At 42.4% G+C, this 13,834-nt stretch overlaps 1 protein-coding gene across 2 annotated transcripts; it reads right to left on the bottom strand.

The window, feature by feature from the left end:
* Positions 1–6,101: 6,101 nt before the first annotated feature.
* On the bottom strand, positions 6,102–13,342 carry fut9a (fucosyltransferase 9a). Of its 2 annotated transcripts, none has more exons than XM_086155315.1 (3): positions 12,965–13,342; positions 11,190–11,405; positions 6,102–10,527 (listed from the first exon to the last, which is right to left on the bottom strand). In XM_086155315.1, the coding sequence occupies exon 3, from the start codon at positions 10,517–10,519 to the stop codon at positions 9,437–9,439; it is 1,083 nt and encodes a 360-aa protein (XP_086011441.1). In that variant the 5' UTR covers positions 10,520–10,527; positions 11,190–11,405; positions 12,965–13,342; the 3' UTR covers positions 6,102–9,436. The 2 variants fall into 2 exon arrangements, with proteins under 2 accessions (XP_086011441.1, XP_086011450.1); XM_086155324.1 differs by having other exon boundaries at positions 13,049–13,342.
* Between the last annotated feature and the right edge of the window lie 492 nt (positions 13,343–13,834).

Genomic DNA, 13,834 nt, shown 5'->3' with positions numbered 1-13,834 from the left:
TGCTCGGACACACTCGCGGCCTTTTTCGATACCCGCTACACACAAGCAGTTGCAGATGGCTCATGAGATGTAAGTGCCAACAGTTTCGCGGTTGCCAGGTACTGAACTATATTGCCAGGACCTATTGGTGGATTTTGAGGGAGGCTTGGCAGCACCTCAGATGGGCGAAGCCGTGGGTCTGTGGATGTTCACTCTGTTTTCAAAATGATGGGGGACTGAGACGTTTGATCTTGCTGATGGTGATACTGCTGTCATTTAATGTCCAGATCTGGCACAAAATAAAAGCTTACAACATTATATGGGTTTTTTAGCATATTAGGAAGTTATTGTTTGTTTGTATGCATGTACGGATTTTAGTTTTAGTGATTGTACAGTAGTTTTCATGTGTGTCAAAAACAACACAAATCCTCATTTTCACATCCTCTGTACTTATGTTTCATAGTTTTAAGAAAATTCTGAAATGCATTTATTTATTAATCTATTTATTTGTTAATTTATTCCTTCCAATGTCTTTCTTCCCGCGGAATATTTGGTAACATGTAATACAGATGAATTACAAACGAGTGCCTCTCCTGCATGTTCTGCGTTTTAATTCCACGCTTGCACACCATTTCTTGCTAATTTGAGGGAAATTTGTTAATTATTTTTGGGTCATTTGAGACATGTTAGTCAATTATTAATTATTCTTTATCAGTCATTTTTTTAAGCTATTTATTCCTTTTAATTGGTTTTCAGTCAACATCCTATCCATGACCAGCAAATCTAGTTGTTGCTTTGTCATTTAGCGAATCTTTTTTTGTCACAACTACGTTACGAATATGCAAACATAGATGCACTTTATACCACACTTAATGTAGATGTGAATATACATATACATGTACATAAACTTCTGCCCTGTAATTGGTATGTGTCAAATTAAATTTGAATCTTAAAGCATGTGCCCGTATTATTTTTCCAAAAGGATCAAGGGGTGGACATCTTCATAAAAATAGCCTGGGAAGACCACCAGGCCAGCCAACAAGGATAATCCCTCTTATGCACACACAGGAAGGTCAATGACACAGATGAGGCTGAAATGAGCGCCAAGTCTGCCAAGATAAACTCTCTCCCTGCCGATCTTCTCATTCACCTCTATTCTTTCCTTGTACGGAAATTGTACCCTATAATAAATAAATTAAATGTCGGCTATTTGTGGCTCGGCGCGCAACGGTGAGATGTGTTCTACGTTGAAGAGGAAACTGTTTCTGGTTTGGTTCGACTTCTGCTTATTTGTAAGTAGGTGGATTTTGCAGATTACAGCAAGTTATGCGCAGCTCTGGATTAAATCACAATTGCTTTCTACTCCTGTTGCCTGGCAGTGTCCTGATCACGGGAGCAAATCACAAAGCTGTGAAGACCTTAAATAAACCCACAAACCAATTGAAGGACGAATATAGTCTCCTGCAAAGAATGTCTGCCATCATGTGACATCATGCAAGGGTGGAGGTGACCGATATTCACCAGCAAACAAAAATCATCATCTCTTGCAGTGAGGCATAGTATGAGATACGTAAAAAAAAAAAAAAAATCGCATGACAGCAGATGGCATTATTCACGGAATATTAAAGCTCGGATGATTCAGTGTTCTGCTTATTGTCAAAGTTAAGCTGTATTAATCTACACATGTTTGCTATTTCTCACATCCTATACATAACAGATGTTGGTCTTTGTCTTGTGAAGCAAAAGGCTTGCTGATGTTGCATACTCTTTTACCTGCTTAATCCACTGGAGTCAGCAGGCGGGCAGCCACGAATAGATTTCCTATGTGGTCTGTCGAGCCCCGATAAATAGGCCTTTATTTGAGCAAGACTTGGATGTCTTATCGCAACGTATTCAGCCTTAACAATTAGGTGTCAGGCGCTGTTTGTTTGTCCCTTAATCAAAAGAGATGTGAGAAGATGAGAGGCATTTACTTGGGGGGCTCCTTTGAGATGGGGACTTGTTGCAGAGTGAGACAGGTCAACATGGCGCAGGTGAACAAAAGCTTCACTGCACCCGAGTTGACAACCGGTTCGCATGGCGATGACAGCATAAGTGGACTCCATTAGGTAGAGATGTGGACCGGCTCTAGTGTTTAATGAGAGGACTCATACAAACCTGGCATTCTGAGCCGGCCTATGTGATATCCTGCCACATGGAGAGCCTGATTTCAATGCAGATGAACAGGAGAACCACACAGGGGGTTGGCAGATACAATCTGAGGAGTCTAAATTCACGCAAAATCTTACACTCCTTCAGGGAGGTTTTGCGAGCAATAACACACACACAGACACACAGACACACAGACACACACACAATGGCATGCAGTTACACTAAGTTCTCACCAAAATGAGTAATGGTATGAGAGACCAGTTGTAGATCCAGACATGTGATCTCTACTGCAAAGGAGAGAAGACAATCCACATTCTTTCTAGAGAAAGCTCAGCTAACTAACTACAGGTGACAACGGCAGGTCTGGAATGGGTTTGTCAGTTGATCGGTTGGATTAAACTGTACAGCTATGAATGTTGAAGTTATTCACAGTCTGCAAAGCAAAGCATGACCATGAAATGTATTACTTACAGCAGGTCCCCAAACTATGGCTCGGGGGCCGGATACGGCCCGCCTCCACATTTTGCCCGGCCCCTGAACAATAACAGAGATGCGTTATGATTTTTTTTTCATCCAGGCCACGTAGTCGTAACTTTGTACATGCATAGAACGTAACGTTCTGTTCCACCTTTCTGCAGTCTGTGCCTTATCTGGTCCTTTTTTCTGTGAAAAACTTGAAAAGGGTCATTTGGTAATCATTTATTTCATAAATATTATCATTTATTTCATTGATAATGTTATTATTTATTTTTTTTTTTTTCCTGTCAAGATCCAGGAAAGGGGTGATTTTTGGTTATGCGTGGCTTTCTGGATAACAAAAAATGTTTAAGTTTAGACACCTCTGTGATCATCACACTTTTTGTTACAAACTGTTACAAACTACCCCCCCATCAGAGAAGGGAAAAAAGTGTTTGGCCCTCGCAGGAAAAAGTTTGGGGACCCCTGACTTACAGCATCAGACCTGCAATGGGAGGTCTATATGGTCTGAAAATTTTTCTTCTCTTGCTGTTTCTAACGATAACCCTAACCCTTTTGAAAATGGGAGATTCAGATCAGTGTTTGTGCAAAGTGGTCTTTTTTTTACAACTCTACTTAAGTTTGATTTGAAGAGACACATGCAGCAGTCATCTCATGTCCAGAATTGACAACGTGTGCATATTCATTATATTCTGGATTTTCAAATGACAGAGGGAGTCTGCAGTATTGCCATGATATACACATATTACAGTATTTAACACACTATTTCTGTACGCTTTTATTCAAGTATGAAGGGGCTCGTCCAGCTTTGACAAGCTTTCTGTATTTTCATCCTCAATTTCATGCGCTGCAATACTGCATCGTGAAAAAAAAAGTTTGAGGATTACTACAAATGAAATTCTTAGACGGATCCAAAAGACAGAGCAGCCGTCAGTGTATTGGGAAACTAATCTACTCAGCGGCTTCATAATCCTCTGAATTGTTTGCACGAAATTTTCCATGAGGAAGTCAAACGCACAGTAAACGTTTAAATAATTGTTTACAGGATACTGACACCCTCCTTTTCGTCAGTTGCAAAGCCTTCCTTTTTGGCAAGTTGGTCACCAGATTAGCTTGGCCTACACACCCATCTGCCACGGCTCTCATGGTTATGAGGCTAACCACAAACTTTTTGTTTTTAATGGAACTGATCCAAGGAGTGGCTGAATGTCAAAAAGATGAGATGGTTGATCAGTTTGTCACACGCAATACCTGATACGAGGTATAGATTTAGCCTTTAAGGCAGATTCAGTTTGGATTAAATCTGAGATGCAAAACCGAATCTATTTAATTTTTTGAAAAGGCTCGGCATTAGAATATATTCAGCAATTCGATCGTTGCGATCCAAATGACTATATCCTTCCATGTTTATTGGAAAATTTTATGAAAGCTGCAGAGAGACGTGTAAATGTGGATGTACTGACCTCACTTGTTCATCATCTATACTGCTTATCCAGCATTCAGGGTGGCGGGGGTCTAGAGCCTGACCCAACTGTCAAAGGGCGCGGGGCAGACTGGTGTCCAGCCAAACACAGGGCCACGTGCAGTCAGACAACCATTCACCCTCTCATTCACACGTCTGGGCAATCTAGGCTCTCCAATGAACCTCATGCATGTTTTTTTTTTGCAAATGCCACATAGAAAGCCGGGGACCTTCTCCCTGCGAGGTTGAAGTGCCAACCGCTGCGCCTCCATTCCGACAGTTTTGACCTCATTTCAGCGCCGATATTTTTGTACCGTAACTGTATCACCACATACTATTGTACACAGTTTTCCTTCCAACCTCGTGATTATGTGTGCTCCGTAGAATCGGTCGATACAGTTGAGTTTTGAGAGGTTCCTTAAATCCAGGGCTGATGCCGAGCGTAGAATCGGCTATTCTTCCTTGAGTTCAGGAGAGGCAACAACCCCCGCTGACTGAACTTTAACTCCAATCCCCAAATAACATTGATGGATTATTTACACCACTGGCCCCAGCATCGCGTACGCTCAGCAGACACTTTGCCCTGCAGTGTAAAGTGAAGACAGTTTACGGTGATGTGTGGAAAGATGTGTGATTCATGTCTACGTGGCGGAAGAGATGTTCGCAAATACCAAAGTGCCCGGGCCGATTTCGGGTAACTAACAACACCCAGAGGATCAGCTCGTAACCAACACAACACCCTCCCTTGCTCACATCAATCACTTATCAAGGCTTCTGGTTTGCTATTTATACCTTTGCCTGAATTGCATGGCACAGTGCGTGCGACAACTGTAGAATTTCCATTTGATCTACATCAAGGAACGCGACGGGTTGGTGATAGTCAAGTGCGAAGTAAAATGCATTTAAACGGGTTCCCTTTGAATACGCTCAAACATTCATTGAAATAGAAATGTCATTTGACATAATGAATTGAAACAAGAAGAGTCACAGGATGCTCGTCTTTGCACATGAGTGGCAGCAACCAACCATGAAAATTAGCTTCACTTACACTGTGTGATTGTTTCACAGCAGATCCTCAGAGTTGTTTGATGCAGTTACACATACATCATTCACTTATGCGCGCACTCATGCAGTAGGTTCATTGGAGACTAAATTGCACAGACCTGAGAATGAGACTGAATGGCTTTATGTCTAAAATTTGGTTTAAGAGCGAATGAACATTTACTTTTATTGCGTCATTATGAAAACGCTTTAAACGTCCGATGTCCGTCTCACTGAACGTTATCCACTAACTTATCTTTCACCGTTTCAAAAGTAGTGTCAAAATCAGAACTACATCTCTTCTCACAACAGCGAGAGGCTAAGGGCGTGCACAGTCCTGACATAACATTTAACATGTCATCATGATAACTTTTGAAATAACTTGACATTTATTGTGATTGATAGTATAGCGAGAATGAACTGGTCATTCTGAATGTCATTTGGGAATGGAAGTCAAAAAAATCTGAATTGATTTATTTATTTTGTTTTGATGCCCAGTATGATCCTTAACCCTAACGCCTTAAAGTTGAATCCTGATTTCATCAATATGGACCAGACCTTGAGGTTGTTATTTGTTTGTTGTTGTGGTTTTTAGGATAAACCAGTGTATTATTTAATTGTGTCATTTTAAATTCCATAATCTATGCAAAGAAGGGATATTACAGTTTAAGATTCCTTCCGTAATCTTCGATGTTACTCGCCGTGCATTTGCCGTCGGTTGCCTTGCTGGGGACCTGCCTGCGGCACCGAAAAACACAATGACATCCTCGAAAGTGAATAGAACAGTGACGGTTTGGGGTTCAGTCACACAAAGATGAGCTGCAGAGCTTTGCAAAGCTGAGGAAAGCTCAGAGTCCCATGGGAATACTCCGGGTCCAACATTGTTGTATCTTGAATGTTACAAATCGTCGTTTGACGCTTAAAAAAAAGGCGATTGTAGCTGCGTTGCTAAAGCTATAATCGTACAATAAGTGCCAGTAAGTATGCATCATTTTGCTCATTTAACCATATCTTTATTTTCTTTGACACTATTAGACATCTACAGTTAAAACACAACATTTGGCAAAATACAATGATTTGGCAAAACTTTTCAACTGATTGACTCACTGAGCAGCTCAGTGAAACTTAGCATTTCTGGAGAAATCTTAACGTCCAACCGCACAATAAGATTCCATCCCATATACAGTGTTTTCAATGACATCAGCAGTAGCAGTGCCGATTCAGCGCCAGGTGCTGGTGCTGATCCTCACTCCGACTCAAGAGGGAGCGGAGAACTCACAAGTCCTCTTATTGTGCAATAAAATGAAAAACAATCAAAAAAAAAGAGAAGAGAAAGAATAAGCAGAGAGGGAACAAGAATGGGGAGATAGGATGAAAGAGACGAACACGAAAAAAAAGCAGAAAAAAAAAAACAAAACAAAAAAAAAAACAAAAACAAAAAAAAAAAACAACCACAAGATACTTTTCTTTCTATACATGAGATTGGACGATACAATATAAGACCATGGGTGGCAGTTTCATAGTTCATTTGCAGGAAGTAGAGATGTTGGATGACAATAACTTCATCTAAGACAGCCACCAGCACGATGAGTCGCACAACTCCACATGAATAAAAGTGCTAGATCTCTGCTGTATCAGGTCACGGCGACGGAATCACCACCTCATCAAAAAGCCGTCTTTTAAGGTTTAAATTTGCCTCCTTCGAATCAAATGTCCACCTCACATCACCGAACGCAATTGTCTCTGACGCAGGTTGTTCTTTTTCAAGTGCCGCTCTTCATCTTACCCGGAGTCACAGTCTTCTGAAGCACCAGCATTACATACGACGGTAGCCCAACACTACTTGCATGTTTTAGAGAAATAAGAACATTGTAAAATATTCGACAAGGTGATTTTTCTTCTCTTTTTTTCCTTCAAATGCAAACACTCTCGGAGTGCCCTCAGTCTGGTGCACGAACAGCAATGATCTGTGGTCTACTTTGATCCAGATGAAGAGTGACTTCACGACAGTGTTTATATACAGGTTGCTCTGTGGCATTTCCAATGGTAGTCCATATGAAAAATAATAATTCACGTCATATTTTACATCAGTGGTCCCTTTGACAGTGAGGATATATAAAAACGCCAATAACCTGAAAAGGTGTTTCAGTTGTCTGACCAAGAAGCCACCGGCTCATCTTGCATAAAATGTTGACATGGATTTGCACAGTACTCTCTGTAAAAACATAACCATCATGTCAATAGCTGCTGAGTGCTGTTCCACATGCAATGTTCAGTGGATTTGCTTTTCTGTCCACACTGAAATGCAATGTGATATCTACAGATGGGAAACCGTCTTTGAAGAGTTATTTTGAGCGGCTTAGGTCGGCTGGCAAACCACACGACTGTAAACAGGAGTGTAAACAAAAAAATCCAAGAATCGTCTTTGCATGCAACCTCAGAGGTCTCCAAACAACATGGCGGTTTGATGATTCAACAACAGAAAAATTAGAGATAATCTTGCAGCAGCTACGAAAGCTGCTTCACGTCCTTCGCGTTACAAGGGCCGAATCCCCGATCTAAAGTCGTCACTGTTCACATTTGTTTACCAACTGCTTCAGGTGGCTGAAAATATAGCAATAATTCTTTTCGGGTCACCTCTGTGGGATGACAGTACAATATACTAACTAAAACAGCACGTAGAATTACTCAATAACAGGGCTTTATGTAATGGTGCCTTTGACTGACACAGCAATTGCAACATGATCTGGTATATTTGGGGAAATGCAAAGGTTTTACTACACTTTCTCAGGGATGCACTAATTCTGACCACTTGAACTGTTTAATGTAACGACTGAGCCGGCAACAGATGGCATTTTTGTTTTTGCGTGTTTTCGTCCTCTGGGTAAGCAGAGATCCCTGTTTTAAAGATCCTCCAACGCTTCATCCACATTCTAACTTCCCCGATATGGAAAAAATTTACGTATTTTCTGAGTTGCATCCACATCATCCGTCACTTCTCATCCACACGGCGAGAAACGAGCACTTCGTGCTGGTGAAAAATAGATTGCAAATAAAAAAAACAAACACCCACGGTCATCCGTGAATGCTGTCACATTTTCGAAAATAATCTGCAATGGAAATATCAGCCAATCGTCCCGTGAATCAGTGCATCCCTGATAAAATAGTCTTTATTTTCATTGATGAATTATTGAAAGGTGTGATATTCATGGGTGTCTTTGCCAATGAAATGCAGAATATTACAACATCAGCAGGACATCCCTGCAGCACCAGGTATTGACACACATTTCATCTTCAACAGGTATTGCCTCTTTCTGCATTCTGAAAATTGCAGGAGGCCAGAGTGAGAAATTGTGCAGCCCTATTCAGTAATGTGCTATTTTTGTGCTCTTAACCACCTTAATTATATATCACTCCCCCCTACCCCCCTTTAGAATCAAATCAGAATGCAGTGTAGTGAGGTGTGGGGGAGATTCATATTGCTGGTTCCGTACTGTACTATCATCCGCACAGGATCCAACTACGCCGTGACACATCACATGTGACACTGAACAATTCACAACACGGATTAAAATAGTAACCTCCCTCTTGTGCAGAAGTCACATCTGCTGTCCGAGGCTACCGGGGTAATGATCACCATATGCCACCTACAGCCACTTGGTATGACGACCGTCTGTCCTACTGTGCGTGTGGATTAGCAGCACAAACTTGCAAAAAACAATAGGACAAAGATGACGGCTACATAATCTCAAAAAATACACAATATGTACAATGACACAATTGAACTATGTTCACATTTTGCTCAGTAAACCTGCATAGGGGAATGCACCACTAGCACGGATGAGATTGTTTAACTCTATCGGTTAATGCCTCACTCGAATGAATATTACACGTGATTTCCACTTTTGTGTCAGTCCCACTCAGCAGCCGAACCCTACGTCGATGTGCCACTTCAAAAACTGACATCAATTTTATCTGTTTTGCAAACAAGCATACGAGCATTTGTTCCCGACCAAAACAACAGCAGTAAAAAAATTAGCAGCAAAAGAGGTCACGTTGAGCAAAACATGGGTGGATTTCAAAAAAATAAATGAATTCAATGTGTGCGTGTGATGCTTTAAAAATACAAAAATAAATTCAACAAGGCAAAGTAAGGCTGAGATGAATTGGCTTGCGAGCACAAAAGAAAAGAAAAAAGAAAAAAAAAAAAAAACGGGATGTCTCACTGAGCCACCACCACCATGACGTTTCATGTTAACCGAGAGTGAAAAACCTTAAAGCGCTGTCTTTTACAACAAAACAAGCACTGCATAGCCCTTCGGAGCACTACCCACCCCAGTACCACTTGTCTAGATTATTGAATGCCTTGTACTCCTTATGCCGACGAAGGTAATCGCAAGCCAGGCATGTGTGCTCGGCCCAAAAATAGGCCTTCTTCACTTTAAAGTGTCGCCGCCACTCAAAGTACCTGAGGTACATTTCCTCGTTCTTATCCAGGAACAGGAGGTAATCAGCCAGCTCCTTGGGCGAGGAGAAGTCGTCCACATGGATGAAGGCGTCTCCCTGGATGAAGTTCTCGTAGTTCTGCCTGGGCGGGCCCAGAACTACTGGCACTGTCCCGATGGAGAGCGGGTTGTAGAGTTTCTCGGTGATATAGTCCTTGTGGATGGAGTTCTCAAACGCCAGGTAGAACTTACAGCTGGCGATGGTAGGAAAGTAGTCTTGGTCAGAGATGTACTCCCCGAAAGCTTGTCCGTACGCGTGAACCTCGATGTGTTTGTACAGCTTATTGTAGTATTTCACCCGCACGTGGTCTTGGTTCCAGTTGCTCACAATCCAGCAGATCAGCTTGTTTTTGCTCGGGGGGACAAAATCCTCCTCGCCTTCCGCCGCTACGATGGACCCATAAGGCACTTCAATGTCAGAATCCTGACGGTAATTGAGAGTCAGATTGAACAGATTCTCAATCCCAGGCAGCTGAGAGGAGTGTGACGGGGACTCCAGGTTCATCCATATCCACTTCTGGAAGGACGGACGCTGGAGCGGCGGCAGGTTGGACAAGTCAGTGCTGATGTCTCTGTGATGGATAACGACCCCATCGGACTTGTTGTAGAGGTTCCTGTCCGCCGTGATGAAGCAGCCCTCGATGTTGAACAGCGAACTGCAGACAGTCAGGTCATAGGTTTGTCCGAAGGGCCAAAGCCAGATCAGAACGGTGGTCACATTTTTATCGCTCTTGGTGGAGAAGAGGCTTTTGACCCGGTCCGTAGACACCGTCGACTCTACGGGACCCAACAACCAGCTGGTGGATGGTTTAAAATACATCAAAAACAGAGTCACAAAACATCCCAGTATGAATGTACCGAGCAGAAGGGGTCGTAGGATTCTGTGAAAAGGTGCAGATGGCATACTCTGTCCTAAGAAAAAAAAAAAAAAAAAGGTAAACCACAGAGACACGTGTCACGATTGGAAACAGCTCAGCAGGAAGCGAAATCATCTCTGATTTGTGTTAAAGTCTGTAATAGACCGTTGTGACAAACGTGCAATTATCATTCTTTTTTTCATTTTTGAAAATACATATCACCTCCGTGTTTGGCAGATCACTTCCCCATGATACTGAAACCATTTCTATTCTCCATTTTCTGGCTGATTTTGAATTGATGCCCACTCTTTTCTTCAAATAATGTCATACGGTTTCTTAAGAAACGACTTAAAGATATGTAAACATGATTGCTAGATGACTCTGTGACTCGGGGCCAATTTATTGGAGGGTTTTCCACGATGACCCGAAACACTCGGCTGAAGTTGCCAACAAAATTCACTATTTCATTTAGCCGATGAAATAATTCACCTAAAATTTGTCACACAAAGGGTGGGTTTAACGAGGACTCAGTCGCCGACTCTTGAAATCATTTGCTCATCAGTTATTTGGCCTGCAAACATCTGCTTTTGAACCGAGCTCCTTCTCTATCTCGTAATTGGACTACGAGCCTTTTTACACTCAGGGTAGTCAATAGATTAGATCGATGCTGGTAAAGAGCATGTGCCGCCGCTAAAGGCAAGTCATTAGAATACAAACCTGGTGGATCTGACTGAATGATAAAATCCAAGCAAGAATAGAGGCCGTGGGACTTTGAGTTCCTAGACTGAATCAGCAGGACCGGTCCACCGTTTGATTCTTCCTTTTGAAAAGGCAGGCGTCGTCTCTTTGCTCTCGCGCAGGATAACAATGGTCCTCAACGATCTAGTGAGTTGTGTTTGATCTCGGGCGCGCGGGTCTTCTTAGTGATGCCGCCTTTCACACAAGCAAGAAAAAAAAAAAAAAGAAGAAAAAACAGAGAATCAGTTAGGGCCGGAGTGGGACGAAGAAAGAAAAATCCCTGCACCATTTTTGGGTCTTTAGGAGCGATCATTGTTTGGGGAAACCAGTCATCTCGATAGATATTGCCTTTTTAATTAAATGGATTTAAAAAAAATAAATAAATAAGAAAGGTTTAAAGTGGCTTGAAAATCTGGCATATTTTATGTGCCACTTTAAGCTTGGGTGCAAGCTTCCAGCTGTTATTAGTTTTGGTGTGTATCAAGTATTGTAAGAGAATACTGCCATCTTAAGGCTGAGGGGAATCTGAAGAGCCCCTGACTCTCACCCACCTGCATGGATAAAGAGGCCATACAAGTGTGCAAACAGGACATTAAGATACACATGCATTTAAGGTCCGGACCGATTTAAATCAATATGAAAAGATCATACTCCGATTGTGCTCGACATCTGTTCACCATGCCGTTCTCCCGCATTTTCATGTCGCCAAATCCTCTTACAGTACTCAATGTCTACGATGAGCTCTTAGCATAATGGAGGACGGTGAACGTGCGTAAATGCATATTTTGCCGACACGTATATCACTTTTAAGCAGAGGTCAAAGCGAGGCCCGTTCAATGTGCGGCACGCAAGTGAAGTTATCAAGTTGCCATGGCAATGGAGCTGAGGTCACAGTGTTTAACATGAGGAGGAATTATAGAGCGTGTTGTTCACCCTGCGACGATCAGACGGCAGGCTGGGACGGCGCCGGCGTTCCTTCATTCATTCATTCATTCAGCTTTTAAGTGAGTAGCAGGGGTTTTGGCAAATGCATTGTGATGTATTTGGGACAGGGAAGGCGCACCGCATGGGTGAGTAGTCTGCAGAGGGACAATGCTAGAAAGGGGGATGGGGATGGACGCTGGCACAGATTTTGGCAGCATCACTCATCAAACACACATCACATTCCCCCTATATGGTTTGGTACACGAGTACTTTTTTTTTTTTTTTTACAGCACTCATGTTTTATGTGCATTTACATGAGCAAGGCCATTGCACACATTGTGAAATTTAAAAAAAATTAAAAAGAAATAAATAAAACACCCCATCTCAGGTGAGAATGAATCGGAGGCCACCAAGCACCGAAGGTCATTTTCAACATGACGCTGTGCTGACAACACAATAAATGTATTCTTTTTCTTTTGCTTGTTTGTTTTTGTTTTCTATTTAAAAAGGTTATCCTGACATCCGCCAGAAGCGCTTTGCGCATTTAAAGACGTGCAGAAGACAAGTGAGTGTGCCGGATGGATGTTGCAAGAGAATAATACATGTGCAGATTGGATGTCGATTGAAAGCAGGGTATCGTATAAAGAGTTCCAACAGACTATTACGTGTGATTTAGATATTATCATTTTGGGTTTTTTTTGTTTATTTTTTGTTTTTTATTATGAGAGCATCTATTCCAATTAGCTGGCGAGGGTCCTTCGCCCACATCAGGTAGCGCTTCTGTCATGGAGTGCAGGAAGGGAAAATAAAGAACCGTATATTTCACTCACCATCTCGACAGGCGTGAGTCAAAATAGACCTTCCTGGTCATTCCCCACCCCCTCCCGGAGGTTCCGTACGCTCCTCAAACACACCTTGCAACATCGGGAAGATGCGGACGCGTTTGGAATAAAAATTCGCGCCCGTCCGCCGCGTTTGCAGGAAAACAGCCGGATGTGTCCGCATCCATCGCTTCGATTCAGGAAAAAAAAAAAAAAAAACCCTGCTGGAGAAAAAAAAAAATGTGCGCTGATTCTCCTCCTCCACCTCCTTCCCACCGCTCCTGCACGCCGACGCAATTGGTTGATGACAATAATAATAAATTAAAAAAAAAAAACAGTCTATTTAAATGACAGATATGGTGACTAACCCTTCATTGCCTTGCACTAAAAGCATGGCTCCGTGCGTGTGGACGCCATGGATGCCCAGGGATGTGATGCGATGTGGAATAATTCCCTGTCGGCTGCCCATGCGCTACCTTGCTGTTTACCGTCACTGCAGCTGCAGGCCGTGGCGGCGCTCCAGTGCGTGTGCGCGTGTGCATGTGTGTGGACGTGCTTACGGACAGGGGTGGTGCATTTTACACCTTAATCATCTGCTCGGAGGTTGCATTTCAGAAAAAAAACCCACATGATTCTGCGCTGAGCAGAACAACCTTTGTGAATCGTTTATAACGCGGTAATTACAGCATGTGTTGCAAGACGGATCTTTTCCAAAGATGCTGCTGACCTGCACCACCCGTCAGACCTGATCATCCACATAAGGTTCTCAAATATCTGCTGTATTTCCACAAGAGCTGAGTATGTTTACTCCCACAATTTAACAACAATCCCTTAAATAAGGTGTCAATGGTGTCTTTCATTCAGTGCTTGGAAATTCAC

This window comes from Fistularia commersonii, chromosome 1 (assembly GCF_037954325.1).
Source record: "Fistularia commersonii isolate RoL2024-O1a breed Wild chromosome 1, RoL_Fcom_v1.0, whole genome shotgun sequence".
Lineage (NCBI taxonomy): Eukaryota > Metazoa > Chordata > Actinopteri > Syngnathiformes > Fistulariidae > Fistularia > Fistularia commersonii.
This window is presented reverse-complemented; position numbering and strand designations above follow the sequence as displayed.

Coding starts and splice junctions, on each gene's coding strand:
- fut9a (XM_086155315.1), bottom strand. CDS start 10,519: ATGCCATCTGCACCTTTTCACAGAATCCTACGACCCCTTCTGCTCGGT.